This window comes from Pristiophorus japonicus, chromosome 4, assembly GCF_044704955.1.
Source record: "Pristiophorus japonicus isolate sPriJap1 chromosome 4, sPriJap1.hap1, whole genome shotgun sequence".
Lineage (NCBI taxonomy): Eukaryota > Metazoa > Chordata > Chondrichthyes > Pristiophoridae > Pristiophorus > Pristiophorus japonicus.
The window spans coordinates 71,682,484-71,704,677 of NC_091980.1; the positions used below are offsets into that span (position 1 = coordinate 71,682,484).

At 39.4% G+C, this 22,194-nt stretch overlaps 1 protein-coding gene across 1 annotated transcript; it reads left to right on the top strand.

Moving 5' to 3' along the window:
• Positions 1 to 2,587: 2,587 nt before the first annotated feature.
• Positions 2,588 to 21,913, top strand: LOC139262955 (heterogeneous nuclear ribonucleoprotein H-like). Its single transcript, XM_070878330.1, has 12 exons — positions 2,588 to 2,772; positions 5,389 to 5,513; positions 9,940 to 10,095; positions 10,308 to 10,451; positions 13,027 to 13,165; positions 16,357 to 16,535; positions 17,748 to 17,828; positions 17,914 to 18,026; positions 18,777 to 18,912; positions 18,993 to 19,073; positions 20,770 to 20,874; positions 20,984 to 21,913. Exons 2-12 carry the CDS (start codon positions 5,423 to 5,425, stop codon positions 21,091 to 21,093), a joined length of 1,335 nt encoding a protein of 444 aa, XP_070734431.1. The 5' UTR covers positions 2,588 to 2,772; positions 5,389 to 5,422; the 3' UTR covers positions 21,094 to 21,913.
• Positions 21,914 to 22,194: the final 281 nt, after the last annotated feature.

Genomic DNA, 22,194 nt, shown 5'->3' on the forward strand with positions numbered 1-22,194 from the left:
ACAGGAAATTAGGGATGCGTGCAATAAAAGTACAGCAGTTATCATGGGTGACTTTAATCTGCATATAGATTGGGCTAACCAAACAGGTAGCAATACGGTGGAGGAGGATTTCCTGGAGTGTATAAGGGATGGTTTTCTAGACCAAGGGACCAAGTGTAATGTAGCCAAGTTTGCTGACGATACAAAGATGGGAGGACAAGCAATGTGTGAGGACACACAAAATTTGAAAAAGGACAGAGACAGGCTAAGTGAGTGGGCTCAAATTTGGCAGATGGAGTATAATGTTGGAAAGCGTGAGGTCATGCACTTTGGCAGAAAAAAATCAGAGCAAGTTATTATTTAAATGGAGAAAGACTGCAAAGTGCTGCAGTACAGCAGAACCTGGGGGTACGTGTGCATGAAACACAAAAGGATAGTATGCAGGTACAGCATATGATCAGGAAGGCCAATGGAATCTTGGCCTTTATTGCAAAGGGGATAGAGTATAAAAGCAGGGAAGTCTTGCTAGTTATACAGGGTATTAGTGAGGCCATACCTGGAATACTGCGTGCAGGTTTGGTTTCCATATTTACGAAAGGATATACTTACTTTGGAGGCAGTTCAGAGAAGGTTCACTAGGTTGATTCCGGAGATGAGAGGGTTGACTTATGAGGAAAGGTTGAGTAGGTTGGGCTTCTACTCATTGGAATTCAGAAGAATGAAAGGTGATCTTATCGAAACGTATAAGATTATGAGGGGGCTTGACAAGGTGGTTGCAGAGAGGACGTTTCCACTGATAGGAGAGACTGGAACTAGAGAGTATAATCTTAGAATAAGGGGCCACCCATTTAAAACTGCGATGAGGAGAAATTTCTTCTCCGAGGGTTGTAAATCTGTGGAATTCACTGCCTCAGAGAGCTATGGAAGCTGGGACATTGAATCAACTTAAGACAGAAATAGACAGTTTCTTAAATGATAAGGGGAGCGGGCAGGGAAGTGGACCAGAGTCCATGATCGGATCAGCCATGATCGTATTAAATGGCAGAGCAGGCTCGAGGGGCCGTATGACCTGCTCCTGCTCCTATTTCTTATGTTCTATGGTCTGACTACCAAATTTCATCAACCTCCTCCAGACTTATTTTTCCTCCTGCACCCTTCAGTGTTCCAACTCTGGCCTCCCCCCCCACTCCCCTCCCCTACGGTTGGTAAGAGTTTTAAGCCACCTCGACCCTGGTCTCTGGACTCTCCCACCTCCTGCCAACCCATCCTCCCTCTCTCCCCTCCTTTCTAACCTGCTTAAAATCTATCGCTGGCTCTTTTGCCTAAGCCTTCATTCATCCCTTCTAAACTCAGTCTCCTGATTTTGTGTACTATTCCTCATTACTACTCTGGAAGTGCCTTGAGATGTATGTAAAAGGTGCTGTATAAATGCAAGTTATTGCTAATTACTTACATACTTCTGAGGTCACAAAAGGAACAATCCAATACATTTTCCCCATTATCGAAGCCTTCTTCTCATCTTTAATACCTTTAATCCAATGAGGAAAAATTTTGCAAAGTTTTCACCTAGCCCCCAAAGGTAAATCAAATAAAACTTCTGAATACCTACTCAAATTTATGTCCTACATTTATATACACAGACCAACTGCATTTCTTGGCATGACATTTATTTGGGTTTTGGCAGCTAAGTATATTTCACACATTGTTCTATTATCTCTTATCTGCACTCCAAACCAGATATTATTGTAACTCTTTTCAAATATGTTCATTAGAAGCTACTATTACTCATTTTGGTTCAAAATATGACCCATTTAAATGCTCCTCCACAGTTCCACATATTTAAATAGATTTGTATTTTATCACATAAATCTTACTCCTATTGTGTCTGTGATGTTAACAGCTCTGCCAAATAAAATGTTAACTCAATCGTTACATTTCTCAAGAACACACAGAATTCAGCATTAACATTAAAATTAAATTATTAAAAGACATTAAGTGTGTCCTGAATCCGATTTCCTTTTTTTCCCACAAGAAACATAGCAATTTACAGCGCAGGCCATTTCGGCCCATTGTGTCCGCGCCGGCCGACAAAGAGCCTCACAGCCCTTGGTGAGCAGCCCTGAAGGTTACACATAAACCTATGAACAATGACGGTAAGGCAAAGAGCACCCAGCCCAAGCAATCTGCCTCACACAACTGCGACACCCCTCATACTGAAACATTCTACACTCCACCCCCAACAGGAGTCATGTGATCTCCTGGGAGAGGCAAAAACCACTTTTATAGCAAATCGTAGGCAGGCATCCAGCTTTTAAAAAAAAACCTGAATTGTTCCATTATCAATTTGTCTGAATAACCTTCAAAAAGCTTGTATTTTAAAACTATTTCTTTGGTTTTGGTTTAAGCAGAAGTTTTTAAATAGATGGAGACAACGGAGAAGGAAATTGCTGTTGCGTGCCGCACTTCCCAAGCCGCACCGCGCCTTTCGGGCGAGTTAGCTCTGCGCAGGCGTGATAGTCTGTTTCCGGTCGGCTGAATTGACACTTACGAGTGCCACGCTTCCCAAGCCGCACCGCGCCTTTCGGGCGCGTTAGCTCTGCGCAGACGTGGTGCTGGCGGCGCGTGACGTGCTGTTTCCGGTCGGCGGAGGTTGTCTCCACGCTTTGGAAAGAAGAAAAGAAACGGAAGGAGACGCGCTGCTAACCGACTTGCTGTGCCGTTAGTTGTTCAGTTCGAAACCTGCCTTCATTTGCTCTCCACTCAAGTTCTCGTTGTCTGAAGTACCCGTCCCCGGTGAGTGTGTGTTGGTGGTTTATTTGTCCATCTTCTCCTTTCTGAGAGAAGCGAATGCGCGGATGTTGGCGCGTGCGCGCGGCCCCTGCTCGAGTCCTGCCGTCTAGGCCTCATTTTTCTCGTGTGGTTTTGCTTTCGTGTTTTATTCGACGAATCTCCTGAATTCGGGCCTATTAGCGGCTCTTCATGCAGGGGGCACCGTGCGGGTGCGTCGATACTAAGATATTTTGGCTGAACACAGTCTATTGAAACTGATTTTAAAAACAAGAAATGCTCAGCAGGTCAGGCAGCATCTGTGGAGAGGAAAACCGAGTTAACGTTCCAGGCCCGGTGCCGGAATGGACCTAACTAACTTAGCCTCTCCTGATCGTTCACCGGGCTCAGCTTTGTCCCTTTCTGAGCGGCTGGTGTAAAAAGCGTGCGGTGTCTCAAAGGTGAGGCGTTGCTGCGTCGGTTTGTGCATAGAGAAGGCATACCTACCACCGACCGCGCGGCCTATATACAGTGACGTGTAGTTGTTGTATCTATAACATTTACCTATTGCGAAAGTCGATGGAAAATATTGCTTACATCTGACCCAACAACGGAGACAAAGGTAAAGTAATACAAAAACAAAATACTGCTTCTGAACTCGCTATCGAATTCAACAATTTCAAACCTCTGTCCCTTTTTTTTTGTTTCTCTTTCCCATGGCAGCTGATTCTGCCATTTACACTCTACCTGGACTCATTTGTTTCTTAACTTGCCCCATTACCATCTCCTTTAGCTTTGCTCAGTCTCTTAATCTCTTCTGCCTTCCACCCTATCACAGACCTTTGCTTTTGTTCTCTTTCTCCCCCCCCCCCCCCCCCCCCAATAATTACCTGCCTCTACACTTGCTTAAAAACCTGTTACATCTCAAACTTTTCCCAGTTCTGACTAAGGTCATTGACCTGAAACGTTAACTCTCTTTCTCTCCCCGCAGATGCTGCCTGACCACCTGTATATTTCCAGCATGTTCTGTTTTTACAACAGTATAGTAAACTTAATTCTGAATAAAGTCCAGAAAATGGCGAATAAACAGTGTGTGCAGATGCCCATTATTGGCCTTACATTTGTTAGAACGGGCAAATAACCACCTTAAAAACTACATTTTTGAGGTGGTTTATTCTGTAAACTAATTTTAAAAGATTAGTACATGATTGAGTCAACAAAGACATTATGCAGTTTAATACCTGTTCAATTTCCAACATTTTTGGCTTTTAGTTCCCTTTTATATGCTTAAGTTAAATGTCTGTTTGTGATTGCAAATCAAGCTTTAAAATAGTGCAAAAAGTTGACTAATTAAATAAAAAATTTCAAAACAAACTTTTAAAAATGTAGTTACAGGTAGATATTGAGATGTGATTACAAAATGACGATCAAGAGATTTGCATCTTATTTAAGCAGTGTTCACTCATTAAGGGTTTACTTTAGCAATGATAGAAGTTTTCAAAACAGTGTTATCCATTGGACCAGCTGTGATTTGTGCTGAACAGCATACGTTTACTTTGTCTGTTTGAGTCCAAAAAGGGAAAGATAGGGTTTCCACTGGAAAGTACATTGGGATACATATGATTGGGGGGGTGGGAGGAAGACTATGTTGCAACTCTAAGCATTTTCAGTGGGGGGGGGTGGGGTTGTTGGATGACTTGAGTTATGACTAGTTTAATTTAGGCTCAAGACTGCAGTGTGCCATTCCACCATAAAAAGTCTTAAGCTTTATGTGATAGACATGAACAGATCATACATCTTGCATACCTGGGGGTATACTCAGAGTTGCTCGGAAGTTTTCGCCACTAACTGTCTTGGACGTACATGACCACTCGCAAGTCTACCCGTTTACATAATCGTACCAAAAATAGTTAAAAACAATTCTATATAAAGAGAAACTCATCAAACATATACCATATTGATAACTAACATATCTTTCTACAATTCAGTTGATGAAATCATTGCAACATTCGCTTACAGGGGGTGAGGAAGAATGAGTGTCAGCTGTGGCTCAACGAGTAGCACTCTTGCCTCTTAAGTCAGAAGGTCGTGGTTTCAAGTCCCACTCAAGACGCATAAGCACAACATCTAGGTTGATGCTTCATTGTGGTACTGGAGGAGTGCTGCACGGTTGGAGTTGCCGTCTTTCAGATGAAACGTTAAACTGAGGCCCTGACTCTGCCGTGAGGTGGATGTAAAAGATCCCATAGCACTATTTAGAAGAGCAGGCAACTTCTCTCTGGTGTTCTTGCTTGTATTTATCTCATAACCAATGTCACTTTAATTTTTTATCAGGTCATTATCACATTGTGCACAGCAAGCTCCCACAATTAACAATGGGCTGCTGCGCTTCTTATGTTACAACAGTGACTACACTTCAGATACTTAATTGGCTGTAAATAGCTTTGGGGTGTCCTGAGGTTGTAAAATGTGCTAGATACATGCAACTATTATGTAAAGCAGTTGTAGAACAGCTTCTCAAACTATTGTGATTCAGCACAAATGAGCAGTTTTTGAAAGTGAAGTGAAGTGAATTGAAGTGTCGTGTCTAATGTTCTTACAATTTAAATGTAAAACTATGTTGAAACTCTTGTCTTCCTTCAGGATTTTTAGAAGGAAAAATACTCTGAAAGAAGTCATGTCTAATTCAGAAAGTGATGGATTTGTTGTTCGTGTCCGTGGATTACCCTGGTCTTCTGCTCCTGAGGAAGTGTTGCGCTTTTTTTCTGGTATGTCAAATGAAAGGATAAGGGAAGTTGTCCAAAATAATTACCTAAAGGACAGTGAAAACACCAAACTATCATTGTACATAAGCATGTCAAGAATCCATTTGATATGCATGTGATTCTAAATCACTGCTGATTAATGAACATATTGTACATCAACATTAAAAACATAAGAAATAGGAGTAGGCCATTTGACCCCTCAAGTCTTCTCCACCATTTAATAAGATCATGGCTGATCTGATCTTGGGCTCAGCTCCACTTCCCTGCCTGCTCCCCATAACCTTTCATTCCTTATCGTTCATTAAGAATGAATGAATGCTTGACACATCATTCAGTGATACCACCATGTATGCTATTGAGATTAAATCTGTCAAGTGCATGTTGCTAATTGATAAAATGCACATGTCAACTGCTCTTTTGAATTTTAGATGCTCTTTGTTTTGCTTTTGTATATTCATTTACATTTTCTAAATGAGTCTCTGAAGAAGCTGGGATTTAGTGCCTCTTGTGACTTAATTTGTGCTGAAGTCAAAGTGCTCTACAGCGTGAGACCTGTTGTAGTGCAACTTGTTTAGCAGTACCCAATTTGCACTGCTCAAGACTACATTTTGAAGTTGGCTGCATTTGAAATATTTGATTTAAGATTTCTAAAATTATCCTGACAGGCCTGTTACAGTACTGGATTCGAGTTGTTGAATCCAGGTGTTGAGCTAGCATCTTTTTTCTTTTTTCTCCACCTCTCTCCAGGACCTGGGAATTACCATACTTGCAGGGCTGTGATGTGGTTATCACATAGATAAAATGGCATTATTAACTGAAATTTGCTAAGTGTAAACATTACACTTGTAGTTTCACTAGTTTCAGTACTGAAGTGAAGCTCACATTCAACTGATTCTAATTAATCTCTAAGAATAGCATTAACTTTGATCATTATACCAGTTCAGATTGAGTTAATTGCTTTTGTTGAATCAGATCTAATGTTGCAGTGGCTGAATGAGAATCTTGCCATGGATTTTCCAAATAAATGTTTAGGTTTACCAATGATGTTTTTTCCAACCTTTTGTGTGTTCCCTCTTCCCATAACATTAAAAAAGTCAGTGTTACCCTGCATATTACAAAAATGCAGATGAAGTCTTGGGTGTAAATGTTGGCACAACAAATGTAACTTGTTTTTTTTTCCCTTGCCTATATCCTGAAGGGCTGACTCTTGCTCAATTATTAGCCTAGCAGCTCTGATACATTTCCTAAATTCTTCATGTGCTACACTGTGAATGCTGTCAAGTTTACACTCCTCGATCCTGTCCTCACCGTGTAATTACACCTGATCATCTCCAACTATTCTAGCAGACCAAGGGCATTTGCAGTTCCTGGCTTTGGTACAAGTCACCCGTGACTGAAAATTTAACCTGGCCCTTTTGGACTATATGGCTTAATACCAGATTGTGGTAAACCATTTGAATCATAGAAATTTACAGCACAGAAGCAGGCCATTCATCCCATTGTATTTGCCGGCCAGAAAAAAAAGCTATCTAGCCTAATCCCACTTTCCAACATGGCCCGTAGTTTTCTAGGCACTTCAAGTGCGTAAGCAAGTACTTTTTAAATGTGATGAGCGCTTCTGCCTCAGCCACCCTTTCAGACATTGAGTTCCAGCCTCCCTCTGTGTGAAAGGTTCTCCTCAACTTCCCTCTAATCTTTCTACTAATTATTTTAAATCTATTATCTTGTTGACCCCTCTGCTAGGTGAAATAGGTAATTCCTATCCACTCTATCGAGGCTTCTCATAACTTTGTACACCTCATGCAAGTCTCCCCTCAGCTCCTGTTCCAAAGAAAAGAACCCCAGCCTATGCAATCTTTCCTTGTAGCTAAAAGTCCTGACAACATCCTCAAATCTCCTCTACTCTCTCGTGCAATCACATCTTTCCTGTAATGTGGTGACCAGAACTGTACACGGTAACCTAACTAGTGTTTCAAGCATAACCTCCCCGCTCTTATAATCTATGCCTCGGCTAATAAAGGAAAGTATCCCATGGTACCGCCTTCTCTACCTGTCTTGCTACCATCAGGGATCTGTGGATATCCTCTCCAAGGTCCCACTGTTCCTCTACACTTTAAATGGTATGACACTGAAATGTGTGTTCCCTTCGTCCTCCACCAATGCATTACCTCACACTTCTCCAGATTGAATTCCATTTGCCAGTGTTCTGCCCCACCTGCTGAGTCAATTGATATCTTGCTGTAGTCTACAGCTTTCTTCATTATCAACCACACGGCCAATCTTTATCTTCTGCATTCTTAATTCTGCTTCTACATTGAAGTCTTAAGTCATTGATATACATCACAAAAAGTAACCCCAGCGAAACCCCACGCGAAACAGCTTTCCTATCACACAAACATCTGCCAACCTTTGCTTCCTGCCACGGAGCCCATTTTGGATCCCTTGTCACCTTTCCCTCGAATCCCATGGGCTTACACTTTTCTGACCAGTCTGCCGTGCAGGATCTTGGCAAAAAGTCTTGCTAAAATCCATGTAGACTACATCAAACACACTGCCCTCATCAACCCTCCTGTTTCCGCCTCAAAAAATTCAATCAAGTTAGTCAGACATGACCTTCCTGTAACAAATCCATGCTGACTGTCCTTGATTAATTTGTGTCTTTCTAAATGATGATTAATACCATCCATCAGAATTTTTTCCAACACTTTGCTCTCTTGAGATTAGGCTGACTGGCCTGTAATTATTTGGTCTATCTCTTTCTTCCCTTTTTAAACAAGATCAAATGTAAGCTCCCAAGTGGCTTACCTTTTAAACCACAGGGGAACTTTGATTTGCTTTTAAAGGTTTTTATTATTTACAAAATCGTGTTTGAGATCCTAAACAACTTGTGTATGAATTTTGCTTTTGTATCTGGCTATTTTTGAGTTGGTTATAACCTTTAGTAGCTTCATGCCAATATCTTGTTTGTATGTATTAAATCACCAGGCTCCATATAGTTGCACATTTTGTCTCGCTTCATGAATTTTGACAGAAAACTTAAAATTTTTTTAGATTTCAGCTAAATGTCCTTGCATAGCTGAACATGCAAATGCATGGTCTCCAAGGTGTTTGCATGAGTCCATGCTTATCTTGGGTAGAATAGAGGGATTCTAGACTGGGTTTAGCTGTTTTTTTGTGCTCCACAGTGGCTTAAGGATTCATTTTAACAATTTTTCACATTCATAATAGAATTGGACAGACCCATTTGATGTCTTGTCAATTGCTTTTGCTCATTTTAGATTGCAATGCTTGGAGACCTTCCTATCATATATATATAATACAATACTTGCCTGGATGGCATGAAGTTAGTTTGTGGTGGCTTTATTCACTCTGGCAATAGTTTACCATAAGTATGAGAGCTGGCAATTCAGCCTCTTTAGCCTGTTACTGCAATTCCTTTTACCCACAATAGGTCCATTTCCCTTTATCCACAGTAGCGACATTTCCCTTGCCTAATGCACATCTATCAATCTCCGTCTTGAATGCTCCATTTTCCCCAGCATCCATAGCATTTTAGGGCTGAGAATTCCAGATCTAACATTTTAAACAACGTTACAAAACAAGTTTCAAATTTATCTAGTTGCTCTCTTAAATCATTGAGTGTCACATGGGCCATGAATGGAGTTCCAGGCTATCTCAGCCAAAGTCAATCCTGACTTTACTTGAGTTGCAGAATAGCAATCAGATGCTCCTTTCAAAACTCCAAGATGCTTAGACCAGTTGTTTCTTCTTCCTTGTCTGTAATGCTTAGTATGATACCAAGTGGTGTATTTCACTGAGCCACCAAGGGACCATTGAGTGCATTGACACCGTTTAATGCCCCTGCAAAGCTTTGACATTAAACTTGTCATGACAATTTGGAGTTATGTTTGACTTAATTGTAGAGCTAGTCGTACCTTCAAAATATGCCATAACTCCAAAATTAAGCTGCATTATCACTAGCTGTAGTGATTTCTGATATCTTTGGTCCATGTGCTTCAGTTTAATGCAGCACTTAGCAACATAAATGGGGTATTGAGGGAACCTCTGTTTCTTTATGTAGTGTCAAAAACTGTCTTTAATGAACTTAGTTTTTAAAATTTCATACACAAGGACACTGGTGTTCAGAAGATATAAATCAGGATTATGAACAAAATCTCACTTTACTGGTCGTGGTACCTTGCAGTTGAAATGTTTTCATCTTCGGCCAGATTTACTTCCCCATGGCTGCCTTAAGATGCCTAACTACCTAAATGAGTAATCAGTCTTGGTTTACATAACTTAATGAGCCACATGGTATATTGACTTTCAGAGCTGTTACAGGAACTTGTTTATGTTATAGAATAACTTTTGGTATTTTTTTGTGGGTAGTAATAGAAATGAACTTGGCTTCTCTACTTTTACACTTCAGACTGCAAAATCTTAAATGGGATGTCTGGAATTCATTTTACGTATACCAGAGAAGGTCGTCCTAGCGGGGAAGCATTCATTCAACTGGAATCTGAAGATGAAGTCAAAATTGCAATGAAAAAAGACAAAGAAAGTATGGGGCATAGATATGTAGAAGGTGAGTTCAACATTTTGAGGTGAGTTTGCTGTAATTTCTGCTTTTGTGTGCAACATATTACATTATCTGCTGCAGTAAACATAATGAAGTGTGCTAAGCAAATAGATAGTGACTATTTTATTCAGGATTACTTTTATAAATTTTTCTGCAGATTTTAATTGTACATTTACTTTTCTGGTGGCTTCATTAATTAGATTTTTTTTTTACTCTAGTATTTAAATCTAACAACATTGAAATGGACTGGGTTTTGAAGCACACTGGCCCCAACAGCCCTGATTCCTCAAATGATGGCTGTGTTCGTCTTAGGGGACTACCGTTTGGCTGCAGCAAGGAAGAAATAGTACAATTTTTTACAGGTATAAAAAGCAAATTTTTCTGTATATACAGTTTTTCAACAAAGTTTTACATTTTGTTTTAGATCATTTTAAGTACAGATATCTCATGTCTAGTAATCAACAATATTACTTTTAAGGCTAAATGAGCTAATGGTATTTATTTCCAGTTGATGAGGTAATATTTTCTCTCTACACTTTTGATTTGAAAATTAATTTAGCAATTTAATTTAAGTAGGATGCCATGTGTTATCTATGTATATAGTGAAGAAATTATAAATGTCCACTGACTCATCATGACCGTTCCTGTACATGGTGCAGATATTCACTTGGTTCTGAGTTCCAGAACTTGGTTGCTTTAAGTGGATGCCAATTCATGCATTTCCTGGAAGAGTAGAACACTTATTCAATCTGCTGCTAATGAGCACCACATGCTGGTTCAGAGCAGAATTAAGAGATTGCAATTAATGTTAAAATTTCAGTTTTATAAATTTAAATTAGTATCGGGTTATAATCCTAAAAGAATTAATGTGATGGTTATAAGCAACTCCTCACTTATCACTTGTCATTCTATCACATTTATTTGCAAAATCTGTTCCTGGAGAAACTGAGCATTCACCTACTCCATAAAAGCCACCATGCTTAACCTCGCTCTAGGGCTATATTCATCATGAAATTTGTGTAATTGCACCCTCCTAAATTTTCACCAGCAACTCTTTCTGGCATTTTAGGAGTAACACCAAGAAATATTCCTGTTAAAGTTAAGGCAATAATCCATGGACATTGTTATTGAAATGTTAGAGCGATACATGTCTGGATTTTAACCTTGATTTTTGTTAACTTGAGAATGAGAAACTGCTTTGCATCAAAATATATTAAAACCAAATCCAGATGTACATTTATACACTTCTGCTACACGTATAATTTAAAAATCTTACTTCTGCATACAGTTCTTCCATCTACTTTCCCCATGATTAATTCCAATGTCGCTATTCATCATGAAACTTGTGTAATTACACCCTCCTGCTAATAGTGACAATGTAGTATCTGTGGTTTGCATCTCCAGCTCTTCCACTTATACTGCAGATATGCCCCAGCAAAATCTACTCTCCTTTCCAAATTGCAAGTTTTGATGTATCTAAAAAAAATTAAATATTTTTAAAATGCGTACTGAATGTGCCTGCATGCACTGATCTCATTATCCCCCAATTTCTCCCCCCCCCCCCACCCCCCCACTTAATCTACACTTGACCACTCCACGTGCAGCACTCTGTAATATGATACAGAAACCTATGATTGGTTACTTTACCCCATTGCTTGTTATTGGTCTTATATTTGTAGATGGATTTAATAATAAACTGTTAAATATTACATGATTTTTAGACTCATTGGTGCATTAATTGGTTGTTAACTTTACCTGGTTAGGGATGTCCAATGTCCAAAATGTGGGTAGCAAAAAAGGTAACATGGCACACTAATGTGTGGGTGGTGTAAGATACAATTGAAGTCACACTTTGATCAAATACTGATCCCAGCTACTGGAGGCAAGAAGTGAAGGCTGATTGCTTCCCAGCAAATGGGTGAAGAAATTGTAGGGAAGCACTGTGACTTGGCTTCTGGAGGCTGCAAGTAGTGGGCTTCATGGGCCATCTGCCTGGGTGCTTGGCTGCAAGGTGTTGGGATAGTAGGGAAAACTTGCCTAGCCTATTTTTAACTAAATTACTTCATTTGGGGCTGAAGGATAAGAAGCCAATATTGACAATTCAGTGTGACATTCCTACTTGGATCCGCAGACTCAGTGTAACATCATTTTCCTCAGTGGCCCCTTAAGTATTATGAAACACTGATCCATACAGACCAAAAAAATCTGTAGGTTCAATCCATAGTTTTATTAGACAAACTCTGCTGGGGCGGTTGAAGTTGGCCTTGGTGCCTGTTAAAGTGGGTGTGTCTAAAATTGAAGGTTTCCACTCTTGTCTGCATTGCATATGTGGTCATAAGAGAACAGGTTTGTGCTTGGCTGTGATGGCCCCACAGTCCAATAGCACACTTGCAGATTCACACATGGCAAAATAGCCACTTGGGTGAGGTATCGGGAGCATTTAATGCCCGTGGAGCTGACACGAGTTGCTGAAATTGAGCTGGGGCGGATTTCAGTTTTGGTTAGCATTTTTTGGTCTTTTGTGTTAACCTAATTACAACTTTTTAAAATGAATTACCTGGGGAGAGAAACAGTTATTGACTTGTTTAGTTGCATTGTGTATGTTGCTCTGAATAAATTCCTTGTTTTTTTTTTCTGACACTAAAATATGGGAAATATAAATGCTATTTTAAATAGTATTGAATCTTGCTCTGTTCTAAGGTGTTATGTGACGCATGTAGCTGTGCTTAAGCCCAGGGAGTTCCCTGTGATTGGTTAGATACTTGTATATTTATACACGGTGAGATTGTCACAGAACACTTTAGTTCATTTTAATTTTTGTGAGCTATAGCTTACAGTAGTTTACATTTTTTATAAATGCAACGTCATAAGTAATCATTGGGCATGTGCACCCTTTAATACTATCCCCTACTGGGGTTATTTGTCCTTGGGTTGAAGGGTTGGAAATCGTGCCAAATGGGATAACATTGCCGATGGACTACCAGGGGAGGAGCACGGGGGAGGCCTTCGTGCAGTTTGCCACACAGGATATAGCTGAAAAGGCTCTAAAGAAACACAAGGAAAGAATAGGGCACAGGTGGGGATGGATGGATGAGTCACTTTTCTTATGGTATATGATTGATTGTTATCTAGTACAAGTGCTGTAGTAGTATGGCGAATGTTTCACCTGGATGTGTTTTTGTTTGGGTTTTAAATAAGGTTTGTCACAATTTACAGCTTTTGATACCATAAGAAAATGTGATTAAGCACAATTATTTAAGCACATTATAACACAATTCTTGCTTTATTACATTTTGAGTATTTGTAGAATAAAATTGAATTACTAGTAACCTGAAAAGCTACTTGCCATTATGGTCAATGTTCTGTGTTTATACCATAATGTTGGAAACCTATTTGGATTTTAAGTGTCTAGATAAAGTAGCAGATGAGATAATTGTAGATACGGGTTGTCTGTTGTGGCCAAATGCATAATTAACTTAAATTGAAAGGCTGTTTTCTTGTCAACCCACTTATGGCAAATAGCTTTTCAACTTAGCAATTCAAGTTAACTACTCTTCAAAGAAGCATATGTAACTTCTGTGTCATAGGACAGTCGTGTACATAAATATTCCTTGCACTGTGTTGCAGCAATTTCCTTTCATGCCCGAGACCTTTTTTTAATTTAATCTAGGATTGATAGTTGGGATGAAGGTCTCTATCTCTGGCTGTGAAAAGAGCTTTTGTTCCTGTTTTATAAATTACCTAGCATTAACCACTGGTTTGAGAGTAGTACACTTGCTATTTGCCTACATAAATGCTAACTAAAATAAATTTCAGTAATGCTAGCAGAAAGGGGATATCAAAATGCCTAGTGCAGTTGGAGGTGTTGTGGTTGAGTTTCGGGCAGATTGCCAAAGTAATGTGTGAAGTTAGCATTACGTTGCACCTGGCCTGTAACAGACCTAACATGGGAAGTGAATGTGAAGTTGTCATTTATTGTTGCATCTCATTGGAAAGCATCCTGTGTGTATAGAAACTTGATGTTTCCAAATTTACCTTAATTTGTTTAGCCTCCAGAATACAAATAGGATCATGGTAGGGACATTTGATTGTTTTGGTAGTGATCTTTGCTCTCTCCTCTCCTCTGCCATTTTGTACTGCATCTTTTTTCTCTTCCTTGCAGCAGTCTTGACTGTAAAAGTCACCGGGAAAAGCTATTAATTTGAAGGCTTGCAAATTTTCAGATTTGCAAATATGGTCTTGGCCAAATATGTATTCTTCTGCCTCAGCTGATGCTTTCTGCTTTCAAGGCTGATCATCTTTTCTGATCAGAAGAGGAAAGGTGTTTTGTCTGGGGCTATAGTGTCTGGGAAATTAGGGTCTCTGTCTTTTACCAATTATAAGTAATTCAACAGAGAGCTGATTTTGACCTTTATTGAAGTCTTTAACTAATATTCAATAGTATTGTCACAAGGCTTATTTAATCAATTTTGTCAATACATTTTTTGGAAGTTGGGGGAAAAACGGGAAAGAAAAATCACTTGAGCCAGCATAGTTAATATTGCATTATGCTGTTTGTATATTACTAATTCACCATCACTTCAAATTGCTTGTACTAGTATAATCAATATTTCGCTCTGTATGGCCAGAGTAAGTTGAAGGCCCTCCGAATTCTTGCAGTATCAACTTCTGTTACAGCAAGTCTCCCAACATGTTGGATTTTCATATGGCTGCAATAGCAGTTTCTCTTTCTCCCCGTCCCCAGTCCATGCTTCAGATTTTGTTTAAGACCTGTTAGATATCCACCAAACAGTTGCAATTAAATCAGAGCAGTCATTTGCTTCAGCTGTAATATTTCACTGGCACACGGAGAAACTGCAGTACTTTAATGTTGGAGGTGGTTCAGAGGCTGTGCTGCCTTTTTTTTTGGGGGGGGGGCGAGGCGAGGGGGGAGAAAGAGGCGAGGAAAGAGGCGGCCGAAAAGGACATCACTAGATTAACTATCAACTACTATTCTAGTTTGAGACTGGCTTGAACTGAGGTGATGGGAATGTCTGTTGGATAAGTGAATACTTACTGTTGGCAAGTGGCTTCTACTGTGTCAGTTATGTGAGGAATTCAATATTAATGTGGGAAACTTTTTTTCCCCCCAGTTTGGAAACTTTAACTCCATCAATTAGAAAATTGGGCAATAGAATGTATATCCTTTTTTTCTCCGGCAAATCAATACCTGCGAAGAAATGTTGCAACTCATTCTGCTCATAGTATGACGTCCAATGTGGAAAGTTTCTTTTGCCAGTATTTGTAAGCCAGAAAATCTAGCATTTTCTTGACTTGACAGCTGGAAGATGACTGGCATATTAATGTGTTCCAAGCTGTTCCTAATTAGTTCTCCAATGCCCCACTGCCACTTTTAGTATGTTGTATCCTATTTGTATATGGAGTTTGAACAAACATGCACTAATGTTATGTTGCCTACTGTAGGTAAGGTCTTCCTTATTCTTTGAAAGAAATTACACTTCCACATAGAAAGCTGCTGCCTTTTGCCCTCTTTTTTTGACCTTATGGCATAAGGCAGCTTTTTGAGTTTGGCCTCTTTGCGAGTCGAAGAACACAAGGTGTAGTTCAGTGAGGCACTGTATTTAAAAACAAGATGATCGTAGGATCAAAATGGCTGGTTCTTAAGGCCAGTGTCGCAAGTGACACTTTTCTGTTCCAATAGTTGCATATTTATATATGGAGGTTGAACATCATTCAAAGAATAAAGAATGTTTTCTATATGGTTGAGATAATCTAATGATTACTAGTTTGAGATCTATTGAACTGCATCTTAGGACAGAATTGCTGCTTAATTTCTTTTGTTTGAACCTTTAAAAACAATGTATGTTGCATTTTAAGAATGCTTCATGATTGCTTTTTATAGTTACCAAATTTTTCTCAAGTTGTCTTGGAAAGTTTTAGTAATGGTAAAATGTTGAGTAGTATCATTTCATTCCAGAATCTGAACTTGCAACTTGGGGGTTTTTTAAAAACCATATGAAGTACACACTGACCGTTCATATAAAACACTTAAATTAGATATTTTGAAGTGTTCATTTCATTAAAATGGGGCTTTCTTAAAATTGAGTTTTAAAAAATAATTTATAGATGAGGATTTTGGCACTTGAGTCTTATATTCATTGTATGGGAAATGCATGTTTAGGTTATTTAGAATTGCCAGCATTGCCTTTTGTAACTAATGCACATTAACTAAGGTAAAATGCTTAAATGCACTGTATATTCTTTTAGGTACATTGAAATTTTTAAGAGCAGCCGGGCTGAGGTGCGTACCCATTATGATCCTCCCCGGAAATTAATGACTGGTCAAAGACCAGGTCCTTATGACAGACCAATGACTGGGAGAAGTTATGGTATGCCTAATCGAGGAGGATCTTATGAGAAGATGAGACGTGCAGTGTATGGTGGTGGTAAGTAAACGGGAAAGGATCTTGATCATGATATTTGAGTATTTTAATAGTTCAAGCAGTTTTATAGTCGACCAGTAACTACCTTCTAGAGTAATGCTGAAAGACATACAGGCTAAGTGAGTGGGCAGATGGAGTTTAATGGAAAGTGTGAGGTCATGCATTTGGCGGCAAAAAAAAAATCAAACAGCAAGTTATTATTTAAATGGAGAAAGATTGCAAAGTGCTGCAGTACAGCGGGACCTGGGGGTACTTGTGCATGAAACACAAAAGGATAGTATGCAGGTACAGCAAGTGATCAGGAAGGTCAATGGAATCTTGGCCTTTATTGCAAAGTTGATGGAGTATAAAAGCAGGGAAGTCTTGCTTCAGCTATACAGGGTATTAGTGAGGCCACACCTGGAATACTGCGTGCAGTTTTGGTTTCCATATTTTCGAAAGGATATACTTGCTTTGGAGGCAGTTCAGAGAAGGTTCACTAGATTGATTCTGGAGATGAGGGGGTTGACTTATGAGGAAAGGTTGAATAGGTTGAGCTTCTACTCATTGGAATTCAGAAGAATGAGGGGTGATCTTATCGAAATGTATTAAGATTATGAGGGGACTTGACAAGGTGGATGCAGAGAGGATGTTTCCCCTGATGGGGGAGACTAGAACTAGAGGGCATAATCTTAGAATAAGGGGCCGCCCATTTAAAACTGAGATGAGGAGAAATTTCTTCTGAGGGTTGTAAATCTGGAATTTACTGCCTCAGAGCTGTGGAAGCTGGGACATTTAAGACAGACAGTTTCTTAAATGATAAGGGGTTATGGGGAGCGGGCAGGGAAGAGGAGCTGAGTCCACGATCAGATCAGCCATGATCTTATTCAATGGTGGAGCAGGCTCGAGGGGCCGTATGGCTTACTCCTCCTATTATATAACTGAGTTTATTTGACCTGGTATCAGTTGTTGTCATATTGCCATCTATCTATGTTCTGCTATTACTGAGAACATCTAAATTCCTTAGTTGTATCTGTCACCAAAGCAATTGCTGTGTATACAGTAATGCACAGTGTGTGAATTTGGTTCAAACACTACAATGCACTTTCTGCATACGGTTTAAACTAAGCAGTGGCATTTGCAATTGAATCTAGTTTTATCAATAGGTTGCTTATGGGTGTGTTAAGGATTCATAATTGAGGTAATGTGCTGTCTAAAGACTGAATTTCTCTCCAGGTTATGGAAGTTACGATGATTACAATGGATACAATGATGGATATGGCTATGGGTCAGATCAAGGGTTTGGACGTGATCGGGGTGAGTTGTTTTTAAGCTGGGTACTGTGGTAAAACTTTTGCAAGTGGTTTATAATCAAAAATGTAATTGGATAATATTTTACTAGGAATGTCTGCCCAAGGATATGGAAACAGTGATTCTAGTTTTCAGAGCACAACAGGTCATTGTGTGCATATGAGAGGGTTACCATTTCGGGCCACAGAGAATGATATCTGTAATGTAAGTATGTTAAATGTTTTTTTGTATTTTGCCTGTATTTGTGTGTTTAATTGTGTGGGTCTGAGTCTTCTGAAAGGATAATCCCATGTATACCTGGGTTGCTACCCTGTGACGACCTCCCCTGTCTGCCTGCCTGCCCCCCAAAAAAAGCTGTAAACCAGCCACACAGGATTTGGGGTGGTTCTCCTTAGGAGGAAGCATGTAACTGTTGCCATCCTAAAATAGTGCAGATGAGATTTTGGGGAGGAAAGGGAATGTCTATGCCTTTCATACGACAGTATCGATTTGCTTTAGAAACTGGTTCCTTTTTTTAGACTTTTTAAAATTTTGGTGAACCGACTATAGGTTAGATTTGTCCAAAAAGTGCATACTTTATTATCTCTATATTGACGCTTGGGGCAGAGTTGCCTTATCTGTGGATCCTGAGCTCTTGAAACTTAGACAACTCTTGTCTTGTGTTTTTACTTGCTCGCATGTCCCAATTTAAATTTTGTGGACCTGGAGATCTGGAAAGAGTTGTTTGGTGTAGCTGCGGATACATCCTATAACAGAACTTTAGTAACAACTTAAAATACACTTGGGTTTGCATTTTGTAGCCTCTGGAGGTCACTGATCTGTATCTGTGTAACTCAGTGGTACAGATTTGGGACTCCTTTTTGTATACACTTGCGCTGTTCATTCTTCTCTAATGTACATCCCAACCACACCCGAACCGACTTGTATAAAATTGTTTGAAACTGCTTTTTTCAGTTTTTCTCACCGCTGAACCCAGTCCGTGTCCACATAGAGATGGGATCTGACGGTAGAGTGACCGGAGAAGCCGATGTGGAGTTTGCTACTCATGAGGATGCTGTGGCTGCTATGTCAAAAGACAAAGCCCATATGCGTAAGTTTATATAAAACTGCCCAGTGAATTGCAATATAAATGTGACATTATCTGAAATAATTTTTTTGCCCCCCCTTTAGAGCATAGATATGTGGAACTCTTCCTGAACTCTACCTCTGGAAGCAGTGGTGCTGCCTACGCAGCTCAGATGGCAGGATTGGGTAAGTAAAGTTGATACCCACTTCAGTCACAATTTTACATTTTATATCTACCCTAATCAAAAGCTGAGTTGAAAATGAGCACTCTAGTTTAGTAATTCTTGTATGCTAACCTTAGTTTAAAAACAGTGCCATACTAAATTTTGCTTTTTATGGTAACAATTGAATTTCCTATGTGTCAGTATGCAGCCATTAATATTTTTTGGAAGCAAATATGACTTGTAAGTATAGTTACGAAAGTTTTTTGCTTGTAGACCCCTGAATGCAAATGTTTTGTGATGAGCAAAACTTCTAGCACAAGATTTTTTTGAGTAACACAGAAACATAGAAAATAGGTGCAGGAGTAGGCCATTCGGCCCTTTGAGCCTGCACTACCATTCAATATGATCATGGCTGATCATTCACCTCAGTACCCCTTTCCCGCTTTCTCTCCATACCCCTTGACCCCTTTAGCCGTAAGGGCTATATCTAACTCCCTCTTGAATATATCCAATGAACTGTCATCAATGACTCTCAGCGGTAGGGAATTCTACAGGTTGACAATTCTGAATGAAGAAGTTCCTCCTCATCTCAGTCCTAAATGGCCTACCTCTTATTCTAAGACTGTGTCCCCTGGTTCTGGACTTCCCCAACATCGGGAACATTCTTCCCGCATCTAACCTGTCCCATCCTGTCAGAATCTTATACGTTTCTGAGATCCCCTCTCATCCTTCTAAACTCGTGTATAAAGGCCCAGTTGATCCAGTCTCTCCTCATATGTCAGTCCAGCCATCCCTGGAATCAGTCTGGTGAACCTTCGCTGCACTCCCTCAATAGCAAGAACATCCGTCCTCAGATTAGGAGACCAAAACTGAACACACTATTCCAGGTGAGGCCTCACCAAGGCCCTGTACAATTGCAGTAAGACCTCCCTGCTCCTATACTCAAATCCCCTAGCTATGAAGGCCAACATACCATTTGCTGGCTTCACCGCCTGCTGTACCTGCATGCCAACTTTCAATGACTGATGAACCATGACACCCAGGTCTCGTTGCACCTCCCCTTTTCCAAATCTGCCACCATTCAGATAATACTCTGTCCTCATGTTTCTGCCACCAAAGTGGATAACCTCGCATTTATCCACATTATACTGCATCTGCCATGCATTTGCCCACTCACCCAACCTGTCCAAATCACCCTGCAGCCTCTTAGCATCCCCCTCACAGCTCACACCACCACCCAGTTTAGTGTCATCTGCAAACTTGGAGATATTACACAATTAGAGTACACTGTTCCATGTAACCAGCAGTTAGCCTTTAGATTTTAGCTTGTTTTTGGCTGCTTTGCTTGCTCTTGACACGTCCAGAGCCAAACAGCTTTTGAATTTTGGTCATTGTTTAAGTGGAAGTCGTTGATCAGTAATTTTGGATACTGGATGAGGAGCAAAATGTTGCTACATTTATCGACTTTAGTCTATTTTCTTATTGTATTTAGTTAATACCAGACTAATTTCAGTATCCAATTATAGGCACTACATATATGCAAAGAACATCCATTCTGAAATAAAATTAAACTGACTAAAATTTTTAGTGACCTTGTCGGTAAAAATGTTTTACTATGGGGCAAGTAAATGGAACAAGAGTCCTTTATTACCAAGTAACATTGAAGATAATACTTGTGTAAAGGCTTGCTAACTGTTACAAGGGATGCCTGTTTTTAGGAAGCCAGTCAAGCTATGGAAGTCCAAGCTATGGTAGTCCAAACAGTCAGCAGATAAGCACTGGATATGGAGTTTATGGAAGTCAAGCAAGCATGAGTGCATATGGTAAGTGACTTATCAAGTAATTGAGTTTTGTACATGGCAGTCTTCAGTGTTGGCAGCATTTTCCCCAAAATGCAAAAAAGCGCATTTTCATAATGTAATTATTTTACAGGCAGTCAAGCTGGAATGAATGGAAGTTACTTTGGAACTGGAAGCCGAGGATCTATGGGGATGAATGGCATGGGTGCAATGTCAAACATGAGTGGAGGATGGGGGATGTAACTTTTTCACTAACAGATACCAATTACCAGCTTAAAAACTTGGTTATGCTTATGAAATGTGAATTCTATATATGCATTCCTTTCATTATGGCTAGAATTCAGCATAAGCCTTTTCCTTGGTTGAGGAAGATTCTAGGGTGGTACCAGTGTGTTCATCACATGATTTTAGTTTCAGAGACTTAAGTTTCATTATGTAAGGTATTTTGGCACTAGTTATTGAAATTTGCATGTCCTATATGACCTGTTGCATAAGTGCAGTGTACACAAAGTAAGTACATTGTATCTTCCAATCAGTTAAGCCATCTGGACTGTAATAAATCTTGTATCCACTTTAAAAATTCCCAGTACTGTTTATGGGATCAGAACCCCAAAATGTTAACTTTAATTGGCTGTGTAGTCTGGTTTACTGTTTAAAAAAAAAAGGTAATGTGTGGTAGTGCATTAAATATACAACAATTATTTGAAACTTAAACATGACAAAATTATAAACACTGGAGTGTAAACTGATCAGAACAATTATGTGCTTATATTTGTTGCTTGACTTCATTTTTTTATATTTGTCTAAGAAAACAAGTCTCTGGTTTACTTTTTTAGAAAGTCAAAATGATGAGGTCTATGGCAAAATAAAAATTTTAATGTAGAATTTTTCTTTAGACAGTTGTAGAGTTTAATCTTAAGGTATTAAACATCTGAGACTTCACAGTACCTGACAGTCATTTTTGTTCATATTTGTAAGGTGCAAAGTGAAAATAAACTCACTCAATAAAGCTTTGCCATTTTTAAGTGTGGTGCAGAAATGGCTGAATATATGGCTTTTAAAAGTTGTGAATTTTGAACTTTATTTTACCATATCTTGCAGGAGTTTTCTAATGGCAAAATAATTTAATTCAAGTGGAATATATACAAAGCCTGGTCCTACAACTCTATATAGTTCTCATTTCAAGCTCCCAAAAAGGAGCCCTGATCAACTTGGTGTAAATAATTAAATGCCTATTAGGACTCTTGTGTTCCTATTCTAATTGGAGTGTCCATAATTTATTTTGCATTACATTTAAGGCAGTTGGTGCATTCAAGTGCTAAAAATTACTGGGCATGTGTGTGG

What these genes read in the sequence shown, in the direction of transcription:
- LOC139262955 (XM_070878330.1), top strand. Translation starts at nt 5,423, where the DNA reads ATGTCTAATTCAGAAAGTGATGGATTTGTTGTTCGTGTCCGTGGATTA. An exon ending in AGTGTTGCGCTTTTTTTCTG is followed by an intron (nt 5,514 to 9,939) that starts GTATGTCAAATG and finishes TTTACACTTCAG; the next exon opens with ACTGCAAAATCTTAAATGGG. An exon ending in AGCAAGCATGAGTGCATATG is followed by an intron (nt 20,875 to 20,983) that starts GTAAGTGACTTA and finishes ATTATTTTACAG; the next exon opens with GCAGTCAAGCTGGAATGAAT.